The sequence below is a fragment of the Ranitomeya variabilis genome, chromosome 5 (assembly GCF_051348905.1).
Source record: "Ranitomeya variabilis isolate aRanVar5 chromosome 5, aRanVar5.hap1, whole genome shotgun sequence".
Taxonomy (NCBI): Eukaryota; Metazoa; Chordata; class Amphibia; order Anura; family Dendrobatidae; genus Ranitomeya; species Ranitomeya variabilis.
Window position 1 is genome coordinate 344,666,529 of NC_135236.1, and position 20,119 is coordinate 344,686,647.

The following is a 20,119-nucleotide window of genomic DNA, read 5'->3' on the forward strand; positions in this document are numbered from 1 at the left end:
AAAAACAACGCTTTATTACCATACTGCCGAACAAAAAGTGGAATAACACGCGATCAAAAAGACTGATATAAATAACCATGGTACCGCTGAAAACGTCATCTTGTCCCGCAAAAAAAGAGCCGCCACACAGCATCATCAGCAAAAAAATAAAAAAGTTATAGTCCTGAGAATAAAGCGATACCAAAATAATTATTTTTTTCTATAAAATAGTTTTTATCGTATAAAAGCGCCAAAACATAAAAAAATGATATAAATGAGATATCGCTGTAATCGTACTGACCCGACGAATAAAACTGCTTTATCAATTTTACCAAACGCGGAACGGTATAAACGCCTCCCCCAAAATAAATTCATGAATAGCTGGTTTTTGATCACTCTGCCTCACAAAAATCGGAATAAAAAGCGATCAAAAAATGTCACGTGTCCGAAAATGTTACCAATAAAAACGTCAACGCGTCCCGCAAAAAAACAAGATCTCACATAACTCTGTGGACTCAAATATGGAAAAATTACAGCTCTCAAAATGTGGTAACGCAAAAAATATTTTTTGCAATGAAAAGCGTCTTTCAGTGTGTGACAGCTGCCAATCATAAAAATCTGCTAAATAACCCGCTATAAAAGTAAATCAAACCCCCCTTCATCACCCCCTTAGTTAGGGAAAAATAAAAAAATTAAAAATGTATTTATTTCCATTTTCCCATTAGGGTTAGGGTTAGGGCTAGAGTTAGGACTAGAGTTAGGGTTAGGGCAAGGGTTAGGGTTAGGGCTAGGGTTGGGGCTAGGGTTAGGGCTAGAGTTAGGACTAGAGTTAGGGCTAGGGTTAGGGTTAGGGCAAGGGTTAGGACTAGGGTTAGGGCTAGGGTTGGGGCTAGGGTTAGGGATGTGTTTGGATTAGGGTTTCAGTTATAATTGGGGGGTTTCCACTGTTTAGGCACATCAGGGGCTCTCCAAACGGGACATGGCATCCGATCTGAATTCCAGCCAATTCTGCGTTGAAAAAGGAAAACAGTGCTCCTTCCCTTCAGAGCTCTCCCGTGTGCCCAAACAGGGGTTTACCCCAACATATGGGGTATCAGCGTACTCAGGACAAATTGGACATCATCTTTTGGGGTCCAATTTCTCCTGCTACCCTTGGGAAAATACAAAACTGGGGGCCAAAAAATAAGTTTTGTGGGAAAAAAAAGATTTTTTATTTTCACGGCTCTGCGTTGTAAACTGTAGTGAAACACTTGGGGGTTCAAAGTTCTCACAACACATCTAGATAAGTTTCTTGGGGGGTCTAGTTTCCGATATGGGGTCACTTGTGGGGGGTTTGTACTGTTTGGGTACATCAGGGGCTCTGCAAATGCAACATGACGCCTGCAGACCAATCCATTTAAGTCTGCATTCCAAATGGCGCTCCTTCCCTTCCGAGCTCTGTCATGCGCCCAAACAGTGGTTCCCCCCCACATATGGGGTATCAGCGTACTCAGGACAAATTGATCAACAACTTTTGGGGTCCAATTTATCCTGATACCTTTGTGAAAATACAAAACTGGGGGCTAAAAAATCATTTTTGTGAAAAAAAAAAGGAATTTTTATTTTCACGGCTCTGCGTTATAAACTGTAGTGAAACACTTGGGGGTTCAAAGTTCTCACAACACATCTAGATAAGTTCCTTGGGGGGTCTAGTTTCCAATATGGGGTCACTTGTGGGGGGTTTGTACTGTTTGGGTACATCAGGGGCTCTGCAAATGCAACGTGACGCCTGCAGACCAATCCATTTAAGTCTGCATTCCAAATGACGCTCCTTCCCTTCCGAGCTCTGTCATGCACCCAAACAGTGGTTCCCCCCCACATATGGGGTATCAACGTACTCAGGACAAATTGGACAACAACTTTTGGAGCCCAATTTATCCTGGTACCCTTGTGAAAATACAAAACTGGGGGCTAAAAAATCATTTTTGTGAAAAAAAAAGGAATTTTTATTTTCACGGCTCTGCGTTATAAACTGTAGTGAAACACTTGGGGGTTCAAAGTTCTCACAACACATCTAGATAAGTTCCTTGGGGGGTCTAGTTTCCAATATGGGGTCAATTGTGGGGGGTTTGTACTGTTTGGGTACATCAGGGGCTCTGCAAATGCAACGTGACGCCTGCAGACCAATCCATTTAAGTCTGCATTCCAAATGGCGCTCCTTCCCTTCCGAGCTCTGTCATGCGCCCAAACAGTGGTTCCCCCCACATATGGGGTATCAGCGTACTCAGGACAAATTGAACAACAAAGTTTGGGGTCCAATTTATCCTGATACCCTTGTGAAAATACAAAACTGGGGGCTAAAAATCATTTTTGTGAAAAAAAAAAAGGGAATTTTTATTTTCACGGCTCTGCGTTATAAACTGTAGTGAAACACTTGGGGGTTCAAAGCTATCAAAACACATCTAGATAAGTTCCTTAGGGGGTCTACTTTCCAAAATGGTGTCACTTGTGGGGGTTTTTAATGTTTAGGCACATCAGGGGCTCTCCAAACGCAACATGGCATCCCATCTTAATTCCAGTCAATTTTGCATTGAAAAGTAAAATAGCGCTCCTTCCCTTCCGAGCTCTGCTATGCGCCCAAACAGTGGTTTACCCCCACATATGGGGTATCGTCGTACTCAGGACAAATTGCTCAACAACTTTTGTGGTCTAATTTCTTCTCTTACCCTTGGGGAAATAAAAAAATGGGGGCGAAAAGATCATTTTTGTGAAAAAATATGATTTTTATTTTTACGGCTCTGCATTATAAACTTCTGTGAAGCACTTGTTGGGTCAAAGTGCTCAACACACATCTAGATAAGTTCCTTAAGGGGTCTACTTTCCAAAATGGTGTCACTTGTGGGGGTTTTTAATGTTTAGGCACATCAGGGGCTCTCCAAACGCAACATGGCATCCCATCTTAATTCCAGTCAATTTTGCATTGAAAAGTAAAATAGCGCTCCTTCCCTTCCGAGCTCTGCTATGTGCCCAAACAGTGGTTTATCCCCACATATGGGGTATCGTCGTACTCAGGACAAATTGCACAACAACTTTTGTGGTCTAATTTCTTCTCTTACCCTTGGGGAAATAAAAAAATGGGGGCGAAAAGATCATTTTTGTGAAAAAATATGATTTTTATTTTTACGGCTCTGCATTATAAACTTCTGTGAAGCACTTGTTGGGTCAAAGTGCTCAACACACATCTAGATAAGATCCTTAGGGGGTCTACTTTCCAAAATGGTGTCACTTGTGTGGGGTTTCAATGTTTACGCACATCAGGGGCTCTCCAAATGCAACATGGCGTCCCATCTCAATTCCAGTCAATTTTGCATTGAAAAGTCAAATGGCGCTCCTTTCCTTCCGAGCTCTGCCCTGCGCCCAAACAATGGTTTACACCCACATATGGGGTATCAGCGTACTCAGGACGAATTGTACAACAAATTTTGGGGTCTATTTTCTCCTGTTACCCTTGGTAAAATAAAACAAATTGGAGCTGAAACAAATTTTGAGTGAAAAAAAGTTAAATGTTTAATTTTATTTAAACATTCCAAAAATTCCTGTGAAACACCTGAAGGGTTAATAAACTTCTTGAAAGTGGTTTTGAGTACCTTGAGGGGTGCAGTTTTTAGAATGGTGTCACACTTGGGTATTTTCTATCATATAGACCCCTCAAAATGACTTCAAATGAGATGTGGTCCCTAAAAAAAAATGGTGTTGTAAAAATGAGAAATTGCTGGTCAACTTTTAACCCTTATAACTCCGTCACCCAAAAAAATTTTGGTTCCAAAATTGTGCTGATGTAAAGTAGACATGTGGGAAATGTTACTTATTAAGTATTTTGCATGACATATGTCTGTGATTTAAGGGCATAAAAATTCAAAGTTGGAAAATTGCGAAATTTTCAAAATTTTCGCCAAATATTCGTTTTTTTCACAAATAAACGCAAGTTATATCGAAGAAATTTTACCACTATCATGAAGTACAATATGTCACGAGAAAACAATGTCAGAATCGCCAAGATCCGTTGAAGCGTTCCAGAGTTATAACCTCATAAAGGGACAGTGGTCAGAATTGTAAAAATTGGCCCGGTCATTAACGTGCAAACCACCCTTGGGGGTGAAGGGGTTAATTCATAGTTTTGATGCCTTCAGTGTGAATGTACAATTTTCATAGCCATGAAAATACAGAAAAATCTTTAAATGAGAAGGTGTGTCCAAACTTTTGGTCTGTACTGTAGTATATAGCACAATCCACCTGGTATATAGCACCGTACACGTAGTATATAGCACAGCCTTGTAGTATATAGCACAGCCATGTAGTATATAGCACAGGCACAGCCCACGTAGTGTATAGCACATCAACGTAGTATATAGCAGCCACATAGTATATAGCACCGCCACGGAGTATATAACACAGCCCACGTAGTATAGCTGCAGGAATCCAGCGTAGGGGAAACCATGTGTGTCCCTGTTGAAGTGAAGGAATATTCATTTGCTGCTCCCTGCTCACTGCTCAGCGCTGACAGGTGGGCGGAGAAGCGGCTAATGAATATTCACTGCACTTTAATCATCGGGATCACATGGTTTCCCCAGCGCTGCAGCCAGGCAGTGGGGACAATTTTCTGCCTCCTGTGAGTGGGATCACAGTGGATCCCACTCGCCGCTGCCCCCTCCCCACCTGGGTGTTTTTGCTGCATTCTTTTATTCTGCAGTAAAACCTGAATGTTTGGCAGGAAAGAAGCTGCAGCAAAAACGCAGGTTTGCTGGGGTTTCTTGTGTTATTTTTGGTGCCTTTTTTTCCATTACCTTCCTCCCGTCATTGTATTCCTGGAGCCCCTAGAGAGTGGTTGCATCAGCTGATGCTGCCGTTCTCCACGGGAGATCGTCGTGGGACACTCGAGGATTTCTGCGGATCAGGGAGTATATTGTTTGTTTGTTATTTTAATATTTTTTACAGATGACACTGGCTTCCGGTAACAAAGTGACAAGTTATGGTGAGTATGTACTCTATGTTATATGTACTGTATGTCTTTATGTATATATTGTATGCAATGTATGAATGTACTGTATGTAGTATGTATGTAGTATGTATGTATGTTTGTAGTATGTATGTAGTATGTTGTATGTATGTTGTAAGTATGCAGTATGTATATACAGGGGTTGGACAAAATAATGGAAACACCTGGAAACATCAACGAAAGTTAGTTTAATATGGTGTAGGTCCACCTTTTTCAGCCATTACAGCCTCAATTCTCCGAGGTATGGATTCATACAAGGTGTGAATTGTTTCCAAAGGAATTTTAGCCCATTCTGCAGTTGAAACACCCTCCAGTTCTTTGAGCGACGATGGCGGCGGAAATCGATGTCTACCTTGAATCTCTAAAATCGACCATAAATGCTCAATAATGTTGAGGTCTGGGGATTGTGGGGGCCAGATGAGATGCTCAACTTCATTAGAATGTTCCTCATACCACGTTTTAACGATTCTAGCTGTATGAATTGGTGCATTATCATTCTGAAAGATGGCGTTCCCCTCCGGGAACAGTGCTTGAACCATTGGATGCACTTGGTCGCCCAAAAGGCCTAAATAATCTCGGATGTTAATTCTCCCATGAAGGGTTATCATTGGCCCGGCGGATCTCCACAAAATAGCACCCCAGTTCATCACAGAACCTCCGGCATGTTTTACGGTTGGGAGAAGGCAGTCTGGATGGAATGCTTCTCTCGGCTGTCTCCAAACGTACTCTTGGCCGGAGGTCGGAAATAGAGTAAACGATGATTCGTCTGAGAATATCTCATGTTTCCACTGCTCGAGGGACCAATTCTGGAGGTTTCTACCCACTCTAAACGCTTGGAAACAATTGTCATTGAGAGCAGCGGTTTTCTAATTTCAGCTCTTCCGTGGAATCCAGATTTGTGCAACTCCTGACGAACAGTTTTCAGGGAAACTGGGTTCTGTAGGTGTTCATTGAGCTCAGCAGTGATATTCGGAGCCGTGGTCTTGCGATCCTCTCTCACAATTCGCTTTAGAGTCTGACGGTCTCTCTCAGTCAACTTTGACTTTCGGCCGGACCTGTGCTTTGCTGTGGACATTTTTCCTTCTCTTTCAAACGCAGTCATTACTTTGGAGACAGTACCTCTTGACATGCCAAGCATTCGGGCACTTTGTTACACTACCGCCTGCCATACGAGCACCAACAATTTGGCCTCTTTGAAAATCTGAGAGGTCTGCCATTGGTATCAGGTTCTCATCAATGTTCTTACAATTATGCTAAACAAACAGTTAATTTACATACACATATCACAAATAATCAACTACAAAACATTACCATATGTCATGGTTTGCATGTATATCACATGTTCGAAGATTATGATGCCAAAACGTTAGGTGTTTCCATTATTTTGTCCAACCCCTGTATGTATGTAGTATGTAGTATGTATGTTGTATGTATGTATGTATGTTGTATGTATGTATTGTAGCATAGCGCTTACTACGTGTCTTGGGGAACACTCGCTTGGCACGGGATTAATGCACTCAGGCACGGTTTTCTATCAAAAACACAGTCTCTTAGGTTTATTTCGCACAACATAAACCACATCCACAGGAACTTAGTAACAGCTTGAACAGTACCTGGACATATTCAACTTTACCACAGTTAGTCTCTGACCCCGGTCAGCATTACACACGCTTTTCAGACCGTTACCCGTTGGCAACCTTCACGGGATCCTGGACACCTCTTGGCCTCTGAAGTGACCCATACACAATGTCTCTCACTCTGACCCCGGTCAGTATATCACACGGATCTCCATCCGTTACCTGTTGGTGCCGCACAGGTTCTCGGATACCTCTCTTCACCAGAGGCATCCTTCAGACGTTCACACTCTATCTTTCCTTTTCTCTGACCCCGGTCAGTACAACACGAATCTCCATTCGTTACCTGCCATTGCCGCACAGGTTCTCGGATACCTCTCTTCACCAGAGGCATCCTTCCGACATTCTCACTCTGACCCCGGTCAGTACAACACGGATCTCCATCCGTTCCAGTCTGGTCTGTGCGAGGTCCAGAGCCCCCGCCATGTGCTCTTCAGGGAGCCAACACTCCCAACACATGGGGCTCTCTCCAGGACCTTCCAGCAAAGACCATTCAGATCCACACTCAGAGCCCATGTGACCAAACCTCAGTCACATTATATGCTATTAACCACTCCCCTAGATGGGAGTGTGTTTGTGTGGCTAGTTTGTCCCGCCCATCTCACACAACTAGCCTAATAAGTCTCCCTTACAACTATACAAACTCTTGAGGGACTACAGGTCCCAGAACAACAACATTGCATCAGACTTACCACGCAGACTCCCTCTGCGACACATATTGGCCATTTACAACACTGCCAGTCACTGTTTCACCACGATTACAATGACAAATATGCCTCCATGCATATCCCAAGGAGCACACACAGCGCCCCCTAGCTGCCACAGGGGTCACTATACTACAGTATGTAGTATGTATGTAGTATGTATGTTGTATGTATGTTGTATGTATGCAGTATGTATGCATGTAGCATGTATGTAGTATGTATGTAGTATCTATGTAGTATGTTGTATGTATGTATGCAGTATGTATGTATGTATGTCGTATGTATGTAGTATGTATGTTGTATGTATGTAGTAAGTTGTATGTATGTTTGTAGTATGTATGTAGTATGTTGTATGTAGTATGTATTTTTTTTTTTTTTTTTTTACATTGTAAAAAATTTTTTTTACATTGTAAAAATATCACAAAAAAATAAAAAATCTAAATATATTGTATCTAAATATTTGAATGTAAAAAAACCCCACACAATAAAAGTACACATATTTGGTATCGCCGCATCGGCAACGACCCGACCTATAAAACTGTCACACTAGTTAACCCCTTTAGTGAACACTATAAAAAAATAAGTTAAAAAAAGGCAGAAAACAATTCTTTATTATCATACCGCCGAAAAAAAAGTGGAATAAAATGCGATCAAAAAGACAGATATAAATAAACATGGTACAGCTGAAAACGGCATCTTGTCCCACAAATAAAAAGCTGTCATACAGCTCCATCAGCAGAAAAATAAAAAGTTATAGTTCTCACAATCAAGCGATGCAAAATTAAATATTTTGTCTATAAAATAGTTTTTGTGTAAAAGCGCCAAAACATAAAAAAAACTATATAAGTGGGGAATCGCTGTAACTGTACTGCCCTGAAGAATAAAACTGTCATATCAATTTTACCACACACGGAATGGCATAAAACCCTGCCCCCCAAAAAATTCCTGAATTGCTGATTTTTGTTCATTCTGCCTCCAAAAAAGCGGAATAGAAAGCGACCACAAAATGGTATGTACCCGAAAATGGTACGAATAAAAACGTCAACTTGTCCGGCAAAAAACAAGCCATCACATGATTCTGTGGGCCAAAATATGGAAAAATCATAGTTCTCAAAATATTGTGATGCAAAAACTATTTTTTTTGCAATAAAAAGCATCTTTTAGTGTGTGTCAGCAGCCAAATATAAAAACCCTATATAACTCTCTTATCGCTGTAATCGCACCGACGCGAAGAATAAAGTCGCCTAATCACTTCTCCCACAAGAGGAACGGTGTAAAAAATAAATAAAACTAATTCTTCACATGCTGAAGTTTCTTTCATTCTGCCTCTCATAGATTGCAGTAAGGCTCGGAGCACATTTATCCTGAGCTCTGCGCTGAGCGCTTACATCGGGGTTTCCGTGTAAATCTCTGAAATACGTGATTCAGATGGAACCTCTGGCAGAAGATTCCCTATAATGAGGCAGATGGAAGCACTGTGGATGGCATCTGACCTGTGATCTGGTGGTGTCCGTCTTTTTAGGATTGCCTAAAAGTGCCGTCGGCCACAGTTTTGAAAAGAAGTACACCGCTGAACAGAGGCCAGATGGAGCTCAGAGTAACTCTGCTGCCTTATTATAGTGAATAAATTTTTCGGAGGTTTTATCTGAACCACGTCACTCAGAGGTTTAGATGGAAACCCCAAAGTGGTTAGCGTAGAATGCAGGATAACTGACACAAAACGTTATGTAAAATATTCCCAATAAAAGCTTCAACTCAATCCACAAAAAAAGTAAGTCCGCTCTCAGGTCTGTCATTTGTTAATGGAAATATAGGGAGCTTTCATGTTATTTGTAGTACAAAGGCTCTGGAAAAGCTAAATGGCTCCTCACTAGCAAATTCTGTGCTCTCAAATTCAAATGTCCCCCTCCCTTCTGAGCTCCACAGTGTACTTAAACCACATATAGCACCCACATGTTTGGCATTTCTGAAGCTATGAGCGTTTGCCTAACTTACGGGTGCAAGCCTCTAGAAGCACGGGCTGGGCATAATGTACTGGGGACTGCAAAGTACTGGTGACTATAGTATACTGGTCACTACAACGGCAGTTTGCAATTTACACTCGGCAACATTCATTGCTGCTTGTGTCTGGAAAATACCTATGGAGTCAAAATTGTCACTACACCTGTAAATAAATTCCCCATGGGGTATAGTTTCCAAAATAGGATCACTTGGGAGGGGATTCTGCTCTTCTAGCAATTAAGTGCTCTATATATGTAGTCCGCCGAGTCAGACGAGTTTGCTGGCCAATCAAGCACAGTGATACTGTTGTTCTTAAACCAGGTATTGGTACTTTTGGCAGTGTGGACAGATACCAAGTCCTGCTGTAGAATTAAATTTCCATCTAGAAAAACATTTTCAGCAGAGGGAATCATGAAGTGCTCTAAAATTTTCTGGTAGACAGCTGCACTGACTTTGGTCTTGATAAAACACAGTGACCTACACCACCAGATGACATGGCTCCCCAAACCATCACTGATTGTGGAAACTTCACACTAGACCTTGGAAATCAAGTTCCCAGAGTCTGGCGGAATAGTGGAGAGACAGACAATCCAAGATGCTTTAGGTCTAGTGTGAAGTTTCCACAATTAGTGATGGTTTGGGGAGCCATGTCATCTGCTGGTGTAGGTCTACTGTGTTTTATCAAGACCAAAGTCAGCGTTGCCGTCTACCGGGAAATTTTAGAGCACTTCATGCTTCCCTCTGCCAACAACCTTTTTGGAGATGGAAATTTCATTCTCCAGCAGGACTTGACAACTGTCCACACTGACAAAAGTACCACTACCTGGTTTAAAAACAACAGTATCACTGTGCCTGATTGGCCAGCAAACTCGTCTAACCTTAACCCCATAAAGAATTTATGGGGTATTGTCAAGAGGAAGATGAGAGACACCAGACCCAACAATGCAGGCGAGCTGAAGGCTGCTATCAAAGCAACTTGAGCTTCTATAACACCTCAGCAGTGCCACAGACTAATCGCCTCCATGCCACGCCGCATTGATGCAGTAATTGATGCAAAAGGAGCCCCGACCAAGTATTGAGTGCATTTACTGAACATGCATTTCAATAGGCTAACATTTTGGATGTTAAAATCATTTTTTCAAGCTGGTGTTATAAAGTATTCCAATTTACTGAGATAATGACTTTTGGGTTTTCATTGGCTGTAAGCCATAATCATCAACATTAACAGAAATAAACACGTGACATAGATCACTCTGTAATGACTCTATATAATATATGAGATTCATTTTTTGTATTGAAGAACTGAAATAAATTAACTTTTTGATGATATTCTAATTTAGTGAGAAGCACATCTGTGTGCATGTGTATATATGTGTGTATGTGTATATACACTTCTCAAAAAAATAAAGGGAACACTTAAACAACAGAATATAATTCCAAGTACCGTATTTTTCAGGCCTATAAGACACACCGTACTATAAGACGCACCCCAAATTTGGGGTGAAAAATGCAGAAAAAAAGATTTTTTATAAGATGGGGGTCCGTCTTATTGTCCGAATTTAAGATCTCTTACCTGAGGGCAGGCAGTGGCAGAGCAGGGTCACAGGAGGCATGGTGGTGGCAGAGGTGAGGTGATGCTGAGGTGCGGTGGGCGGAATGGCGCGCACCTGAGCAGGGTCCCATCCTGCTTAGGTGGGCGACGCCATGGCCTGGTGTCCATGGGGAGGTTGCTGTGGCGGTGGCAGATGTGCGGTCACTTCCTCAGGTGGCAGCGGCCAGGGTCCCTTCCACATTTTAGGTGACGCCACAGCAGTATTGAAGGAGAGCAGCAGAGCTGGGTGGTTTTCCTGGTGGCGGCGGGCTTACCGGCATTGTGGCGGCGACAGAGGTGCGGGCATGATGTGGCACGGTGAGCTGTATGGCGTGAGCAGGTCCCATCCATATTTGAGGTGAATCCGCGGCCCGGTATTGATGGAGAGCAGCAGCGCAGGTGAGTTACGGCTTCAGGAAAATGGCCGCCGCGATCTCCATCTGCGCACGCGTGGCCATTTTCCTGAAGCCCTGGGAGGCAGAGTAGTGAATCTGCGCACGCGCGGCCTCAGCAAGATGGCCGCCGCCACCTGAAAATACCGTAACTAACCAGCGCTGCTGCTCTCCATCAATACCGGGCCGCGGATTCACCTCAAATATGGATGGGACCTGCTCACGCCATACAGCTCACCGTGCCACATCATGCCCGCACCTCTGTCGCCGCCACAATGCCGGTAAGCCTGCGTTCCGAATATAAGACGCACCCCCCATTTTCCTCACAATTTTTTTCGGGAAAAAGTGCGTCTTATATGCCAAAAAATACGGTAAATCAAACTTCTGTGAAATCAAACTGTCCACTTAGGAAGCAACACTGTTTGACAATCAATTTCACATGCTGTTGTGCAAATGGAATAGACAACAGATGGAAATTATTGGCAATTATCAAGACACACTCAATAAAGGAGTGGTTCTGCAGGTGGGGACCACAGACCACATCTCAGTACCAATGCTTTACGGCTGATGTTTTGGTCACTTTTGAATGTTGGTTGTGCTTTCACACTAGTGGTAGCATGAGACGGACTCTACAACCCACACAAGTGGCTCAGGTAGTGCAGCTCATCCAGGATGGCACATCAATGCGAGCTATGGCAAGAAGGTTTGCTGTGTCCGTCAGTGTAGTGTCCAGAGGCTGGATGCGCTACCAGGAGACAGGCCAGTACACCCGGAGACGTGGAGGGGGCCTTACAAGCGTCCTGCACGGTATTGTGCTGTGACCAGTGTATAAATATATATATATATAAATATATATATATATATATATATATATATATATATATATAAACAAACAATACTCACCTCTCCTCCTTGTTCCCACAGTGATTCTGGCTCTGCTCTGGTCTTGGCAGCTGCACCCACTGTAGTCTGCCCGGCACACAGCGGGTATGCGATGAAGTGATGTCATTGCGCACCTGTGTCAGAGGCAGAAGGGAATGATGGGGGATGGAGCGTCATCTGACTCTCTCCTTCATTATTGCTTTCATTTGTATGGGCATCTATGATGCCAATACATCTGAATGTGGCGCGCACCAGGGGGCAGCACTGGCACCCGGCCCCCCTGACTTATGGCCCCATAGCGGTGGCGTGGGCTGGGGGCCTCTGGGGGAGTGTTGGCCTTAGTCTGCCGGCCCTTATAGCAGACAGTGTTTGGAGTTGCGGAGGCCCTAGGCAACTGATGGCCCTGTATACTCGCAGGTGTCAGTGCCTAGGCCCACGGGAGAATCCTCTGGTTCTCCGGTGGGCCAGTCTGACCGTGTGCCTACAGGAGGCAGACACTTGGACGTGGTAAACTGCATCAGAGTGTCTGCCTCCTGTAGGCGTACACTCCTGAAAAAAAATGTACAGCAGAGCTCATGTTCGCTCTGCCATCAGCTTTGCCGTCAATGGCCCCGTCGGTGGCCAGCGCATGTGTCCAGACCCCATTTTGCGGGTGATGTCAGACGTATGCCTCGACGGGGACACACAACACAATGTGAAAACATCCTTACAGCATTGTATCTATTTTGTTTCTATCTCAGGTTTTGTCTGATTATTGGCCACTGTGAACATGCTCCTACAGATTGGAGGTATACCAACTTATACTCCAGGTCATTTCTTTCAATTTTGTGCGATGTTTGTGGTCAAAAGTCATTTAACCCTTTAAAACCACCAGTTCCTGTTTAAAGTCAGTAAAAAAGTGCTTCCTTGCCCACTTTGATTCCAGCTTTCCGGCCGAGAACCCATGCGAGCCGGCCTGGTGTGGGCTAAATGCCAGATACCCCTTTCTGTGTTACTGTAGTGTGATAGGTGTGACCAAAAGTCATTTAACCCTTCACAAACCATTGCTTGTCTAAATCAGTGACGAGCGGCTGCTTGCCCAGGTTGATGCCAGTTTTCATGCCCAGAACCCATTTGGGGCAGCCCACAGGAGCTATTTTCATGCCGGACATCACTGTCTGTGTTTACGGTGTGAGATCATTCAATCCTCTGACTCCCACCATTACATGCCCACTTCGGTGCCCACTTTTGTGCCAGCTGTAATTTTTCACAGCTGCTCTCTGTGTATTCCCCTGCAGGGCTCCTCCATCAGTGTGTGATATTATCATGCTCATTATTAAACTTGTGAGAAATGTAAGAGAATTGTTTACGAAGAAGACACAGCTGAGAAGCCACCTTGTCGGCGTCGCCCCGGGCTCCTACAGAAGACACCGTTAGCCCTGAGGAGCAGCAGTAGGCACGGACCGAGCTCACCAAACCAAGGCTGTGTCCGGCTGACGTCTCCAGGGTGGTGAACGGGGGAATTCCTCCACACGAGGAGGGCACAGCCGAGCGCCTGTCTGCCTGTGCCCGCCTCCGCCTCCTCCTCCTCAGTGTGGAGCCTGCACTGCGCGCCGCGTCCCGTATAGCTGACAGGAGCGAGTGCCGCCGCGGCTCTTCCTTTCCGCTCACCTCAGGTTCTTCCACAAACTCTCCGCTGCTCCCCATGTTCGGACCGGATAAACTGGGGCTCGAAATGGATTTCGGCTTTAGGAATACGGCCTCTCTGGGGGACTTTAACCCCTTCAGCGCAAGCATCCCAGCGACCAAAGTGGAGTTAACCATTTCATGCAGGTGAGGAGAATCTTTCCTGAGTTCGAAACAAGGGGGTTGTCAGATACGGAAAGTTCCCGGGACCGTGGCGGGATGTTCCCGGGACCGTGGCGGGATGTTCCCGGGACCGTGGCGGGATGTTCCCGGGACCGTGGCGGGGAGCCCAGGGACCGTGGCGGAGAGTTCCCTGTCATGTGTCTCATACTATGTACTAATCTGTGAGGGGACAGGGGACATGTGCAGTAAACAGATCACGTAAACATTGTATCAGCAGCTGTCTAGCGTGTATGTCATATGTATGTATCTTACTACTTGTGTCTATATATAATGACAGGTACACAGTATACAGTATATATATTTCTATCTATGCGTATATCACACGGTGTACACGCTTATACATAAGATAAATATATGTATGTAGTTGTGTAATAAATATATATACACAAACATGTGTATTAATATATATATATATATATATATATATATATATATATATATATATATATATATATATATATATATATTTATATTAGTTTGCATGTATGTGTACATTACTCTGTGTACACACCAGGCTCCCAGAAGGTGGCACAGAGTACATAGAGGTGATGCAAGACACAGAGGGGGCAAGTGCCAGCTGAGCATTACCTAATAATGTCACGTTTTCTGATTTCCTCATAAGATGACTAAATAAATTATTTGCTCACAATGAATTTGAATCTTGTTTGTGCTACCATCACATCAGGTCATGCCAGCCAACCATGTGTGTAACTTGTTATTGTAGAGAAACTGGGGTGATAAAATGTAATAATTCTCCTAATGATAGATATCAGAGTATGGTCATAGCAGATAATGGCAGATATCAGAGTATGGTCAGGGCAGATAATGGCAGATATCAGAGTATGGTCAGGGCAGATATCAGACAGAGTATGGTCAGGGCAGATAATGGCAGGTATCAGAGTATGGTCAGGGTAGATAATGGCAGGTATCAGAGTATGGTCAGGGCAGATAATGGCAGATATCAGAGTATGGTCAGGGCAGATATCAGACAGAGTATGGTCAGGGCAGATAATGGCAGGTATCAGAGTATGGTCAGGGTAGATAATGGCAGGTATCAGAGTATGGTCAGGGCAGATAATGGCAGATATCAGAATATGGTCAGGGCAGATACCAGAGTATGATAATGGCAGATATCAGAGTATGGTCATAGCAGATAATGGCAGATATCAGAGTATGGTCAGGGCAGATGTCAGAGTATGGTCAGGGCAGATAATGGCAGGTATCAGAGTATGGTCAGGGCAGATAATGGCAGATATCAGAGTATGGTCAGGGCAGATACCAGAGTATGATAATGGCAGATATCAGAGTATGGTCATAGCAGATAATGGCAGATATCAGAGTATGGTCAGGGCAGATATCAGAGTATGGTCAGGGCAGATAATGGCAGGTATCAGAGTATGGTCAGGGCAGATAATGGCAGATATCAGAATATGGTCAGGGCAGATACCAGAGTATGATAATGGCAGATATCAGAGTATGGTCATAGCAGATAATGGCAGCTATCAGAGTATGGTCAGGGCAGATGTCAGAGTATGGTCAGGGCAGATAATGGCAGGTATCAGAGTATGGTCAGGGCAGATAATGGCAGATATCAGAGTATGGTCATAGCAGATAATGGCAGATATCAGAGTATGGTCAGGGCAGATACCAGAGTATGATAATGGCAGATATCAGAGTATGGTCATAGCAGATAATGGCAGATATCAGAGTATGGTCAGGGCAGATATCACAGTATGGTCAGGGAAGATAATGTCAGGTATCAGAGTATGGTCAGGGCAGATATGAGGGTATGATAATGGAAGATACCAGAGTATGGTCAGGGCAGATATCAGAGTATGATAATGGCAGATATCAGAGTATGGTCATAAGTAACAGGTAATGGCAGATATCAGAGTATGGTCAGGGCAGATATCAGAGTATGATCAGGGCAGATACCAGAGTATGGTCAGGGCAGATATCAGAGTATGATAATGGCAGGTATCATAGTATGGTCAGGGCAGATATCAGGGTATGATAATGGAAGATACCAGAGTATGGTCAGGGCAGATATCAGAGTATGATAATGGCAGATATCAGAGTATGGTCATAACAGGTAATGGCAGATATCAGAGTATGGTCAGGGCAGATATCAGAGTATGATCAGGGCAGATACCAGAGTATGGTCAGGGCAGATATCAGAGTATGATAATGGCAGGTATCAGACTATAGTCAGTGCAGATATCAGGGTATGATAATGGAAGATACCAGAGTATGGTCAGGGCAGATATCAGAGTATGATAATGGCAGATATCAGAGTATGGTCATAACAGGTAATGGCAGATATTAGAGTATGGTCATAGCAGATAATGGCAGATACCAGAGTATGGTCAGGGCAGAAACCAGAGTATGGTGAGGGCAGATATCAGAGTATGATAATGGCAGATATCAGAGTATGGTCATAGCAGATAATGGCAGATATCAGAGTATGGTGATAGCAGATAATGGCAGATACCAGAGTATGGTCAGGGCAGATACCAAAGTATGATAATGGCAGATACCAGAGTATGGTCAGGGCAGATAATGGCACATTGTCTTTAGAGCAAATTATGAGGATAGGAGTCAGCAAAGCAACATTTATATGATCAATGTCTATATATATATATGTGTGTCTATGGATATTTAAGTATTTATAGCAAACATAGAAGAATAAATAGCACACAGGCAAAATACCTATTTACATAAATCCCTATTGACATTTATTTCATATGTGACTGTACCAGGTCCCATTATGGAGTTTCCCACTTGCCTATCACCCTGTGTAAGTTGCTGTCATATGGTATCAGTGCATTCCTTGTAATGGTGGTACGTATTTCTCTTCTTGTTGCATTCTGGAACCGTCGTCTCCAAACTATGAATCAGAAATGTTTCGCTTTCTTTTCATATTTCAGAATGGCTGATGTAACGGTTGGTGAAAGCAGAGTTAGTGCCTGACGTTTCCTTTTCAGGCAGACGTCCCTCCCCACACACTCCTTCATTCCACAAATATTTTCATCAAACTGCTATATAAGGCTACGTTCACATTTGCGTTGTGCGCCGCAGCGTCGGCGCCGCAGCGCACAACGCAAACAAAAACGCGGCAAAACGCACGCTAAAACGCTGCGTTTTGCGCCGCATGCGTCCTTTTTGGCCGAAAGTTGGACGCAGCAAAAATGCAACTTGCTGCGTCCTCTGCGGCCGGACGCGGGCGCCGCAGCGACGCATGCGGCGCAAAACGCAAGTGCGACGCATGTCCATGCGCCCCAATGTTAAATATAGGGGCGCATGACGCATGTGGCGCCGCTGCTGCGCCCGCCGCTGCGGCGCCCGCCGCGAATGTGAACGTAGCCTCAGATGTTTTAGTATTTGCTGCTAAGTTTTATACTTATTGAAGAAATGTGTGTAGAATCTGTTCTATGTGCTTATCAGAAGTCCTGTATATGTATATGGAGGAAGGTTATGAATTATCGAGTGCTGTAACCCATAGCAACTGCTCATCAGCGTGAGCCGATGGGATTATTATGGTAATGAAAAGTGTCATGTAAGTTTATAGCTTGTATTCTAGCATAGCCAGTTAGCTGTCCATCGGATTTTTTCAGTGGATCCTGCCAATTTTATGTCTGTGAGTTTTCCAAAACCATGACCTATGTGTGATGCAAGGGAAACAATGACTTGGATACAGAAGGGTATATATCAGATATTGTCTGATTAGGTGTCAGGGGCTGAGTCATAAGGACTTGCTATTTGGGCAATTCCCGTCCTGATTGCTGGCATTTACAGAGGGCTATGGTTAGTTTTTAGTAATTCTATTTATTTTCCTTGGTAAGACCAGCATTTCTGTCATTCATTTGGACGTTGAATAAGCTGTAAATTAGTTACTGTGCTCACAGACTGTTAGGAAATACGCTGCTTAATGTACAGAACAGACTGCTATTTCTGTGTGTCTTACAATTTTATAAGCCAAATTGTACTTCCATTCAACCATACATTATGTCATGTATCAATGTATCCGTAGCTAAAGTGTTATTACATGATGCCATAATAAGACATGCAGATATAATTTCAAAGGCCACAAAAGGGGCAGGGTGGAGTCACATGCCTCTTAATGAATCATGCATTTGACTAGTGGCTTGCGCCTTGTACAAATCTTACTTCAAGCCCTTTAAAAGGGTTGTCCAGTAATGGGACAATCCTTCTCAATTCGTATGTTTGCCTCCAGTAAAATAATAACGCTTAAACTCACCTCCGGTGCCGGCGTTGTTACAGCGGAGTCACCGCTGCGTAACAATGTCACATGAGCCCTGGCAGAGAGAGTTATTTTACTGCGGCAACTATATAGATTGAGAAGGGCTTGTCCGAGTAGTGGACAACCCTTTCAGGCCTGTCCCACACGTCCAGATAATTCCAGTACCGGAAAAATCGGTACCGGAGTTATCCGTGTCCATGTGTCCGTGTGCTCACGTGGCACATCAGTGTGGCACACGTGCGGCAGCCGTGTGCCGACTGGGTACCACACGGACCGTGCAGGAGACAGCGCTAGAGATAAGCACTGTACCCTGCATCTGGTGCTGAAGCCGCCATTCATTTCTTCTCTCCAACAGCGTTCGCTGGAGAGAAGATATAAAAAATCATTTTTTTTTTGTGTTTAAAATATAGATCCCTGTCACCACTCCCCTCTCACCCCCTGTGCGCCCGCCCGCTAGAAATAAAATACTCACCCGGCTCCCTCGCTGCTTCCTCTCAGCGCCGCTGCTTCTTCCTGTATGAGCGGTCACGTGGTACCGCTCATTACAGTGATGAATATGCGGCTCCACACCTATGGGAGGTGGAGCCACATATTCATCACTGTAATAAGCGGCACCACGTGACCGCTCATACAGGAAGAAGCTGCGGCGCTGAGAGGAAGCAGCGAGGGAGCCGGGTGAGTATTTTATTTCCAGCGGGCGGGCGCACAGGTGGTGGGAGGGGGGTGGTGACAGGGATCTTTATTTTAAACACAAAAAAAAAAAAAAAAAAAGATTTTTCATATCTTCTCTCCAGCGAATGCTGCTGGAGAGAAGAAATGAATGGCGGCTTCAGCACCACGCTGGGGGGACAGCGCTTACTGTAACGCTGTCTCCTGCACGGCACACGGACTGCACACGGACAGCATCCGTGTGCGGTACATGTTTTACATGGACCCATTGACTTTAATGGGTCCGTGTGATCCGTGCGCTCCCACGAACACTGACATGTCTCCATGTTTTGCACACGGTCTGCAAAAAATCAATGACATGTACAGAGACACATTGATTTTAATGTGTTTATGTGTGTCAGTGTCTCCGGTACGTGAGAAAACTGACACCACACGTACCGGAGCCACTGACGTGTGAAACCGGCCTTAATGAATTTGACATGCAGTTGTCGCCACACTCCTGCTCCCCCTGAGCTCTGCCCACTCTGTCGGAGCTGGGTGAAAATGGTATGAGAATACCCAGTCAGTAACAATATTTTAGCGCCTTCTTGAGTTGCACCAACATTTTTCAACTTTTAAAATCTTTTTTATGCCAGAACACTAGCATAAAAGCATTTATGAATCATGCCCTTAGTCTTGTGTTTATAACGGCATTTCTACTGAGGACAGAAATACCCTTTGCTTACAGGAAACAACCTTATGATGATAACAAAATCAGGAAATAGACTATTGCTTAATATGTCAACATTAACGTTCAGATGGAATGTGACCAATCAGATCATAAACAGGTCATTTAATGAATTGAATATTTATTAGAATGCTATGCAAATGATGGAATATAGTGCTGAATGTGGTTTTCCTGTTCTCTTTATGGTATCCTTATTCAGAGAAACGGAGATAAATGATAAACGTAGTCAGAAATGATTTGCATTGTACAAAGTAGAAGCCAAGGCCAGATTGCTTTAACTATTGATGTGGTATTATTTCTTCCTTCTCTCTAACTGAAAGAAATAGGTGAAGAAAGAACAGGGCAAACCTATGAGGTGTAGGTTTAAAGGTTGTGCACACTTTAACCCCTTCACCA

At 43.9% G+C, this 20,119-nt stretch overlaps 1 protein-coding gene across 1 annotated transcript in view; it reads left to right on the forward strand.

Moving 5' to 3' along the window:
* The first annotated feature begins 13,794 nt into the window (after positions 1-13,794).
* The window catches only part of CPNE8 (copine 8), a 453,180-nt gene continuing 446,855 nt past the window's right edge, over positions 13,795-20,119 (forward strand). The window contains exon 1 of the mRNA XM_077264830.1: positions 13,795-14,030. Within this exon, the coding sequence (XP_077120945.1) occupies positions 13,903-14,030 (128 nt within the window). The 5' untranslated portion in view covers positions 13,795-13,902. The remainder of the gene's footprint in view (positions 14,031-20,119) is intronic.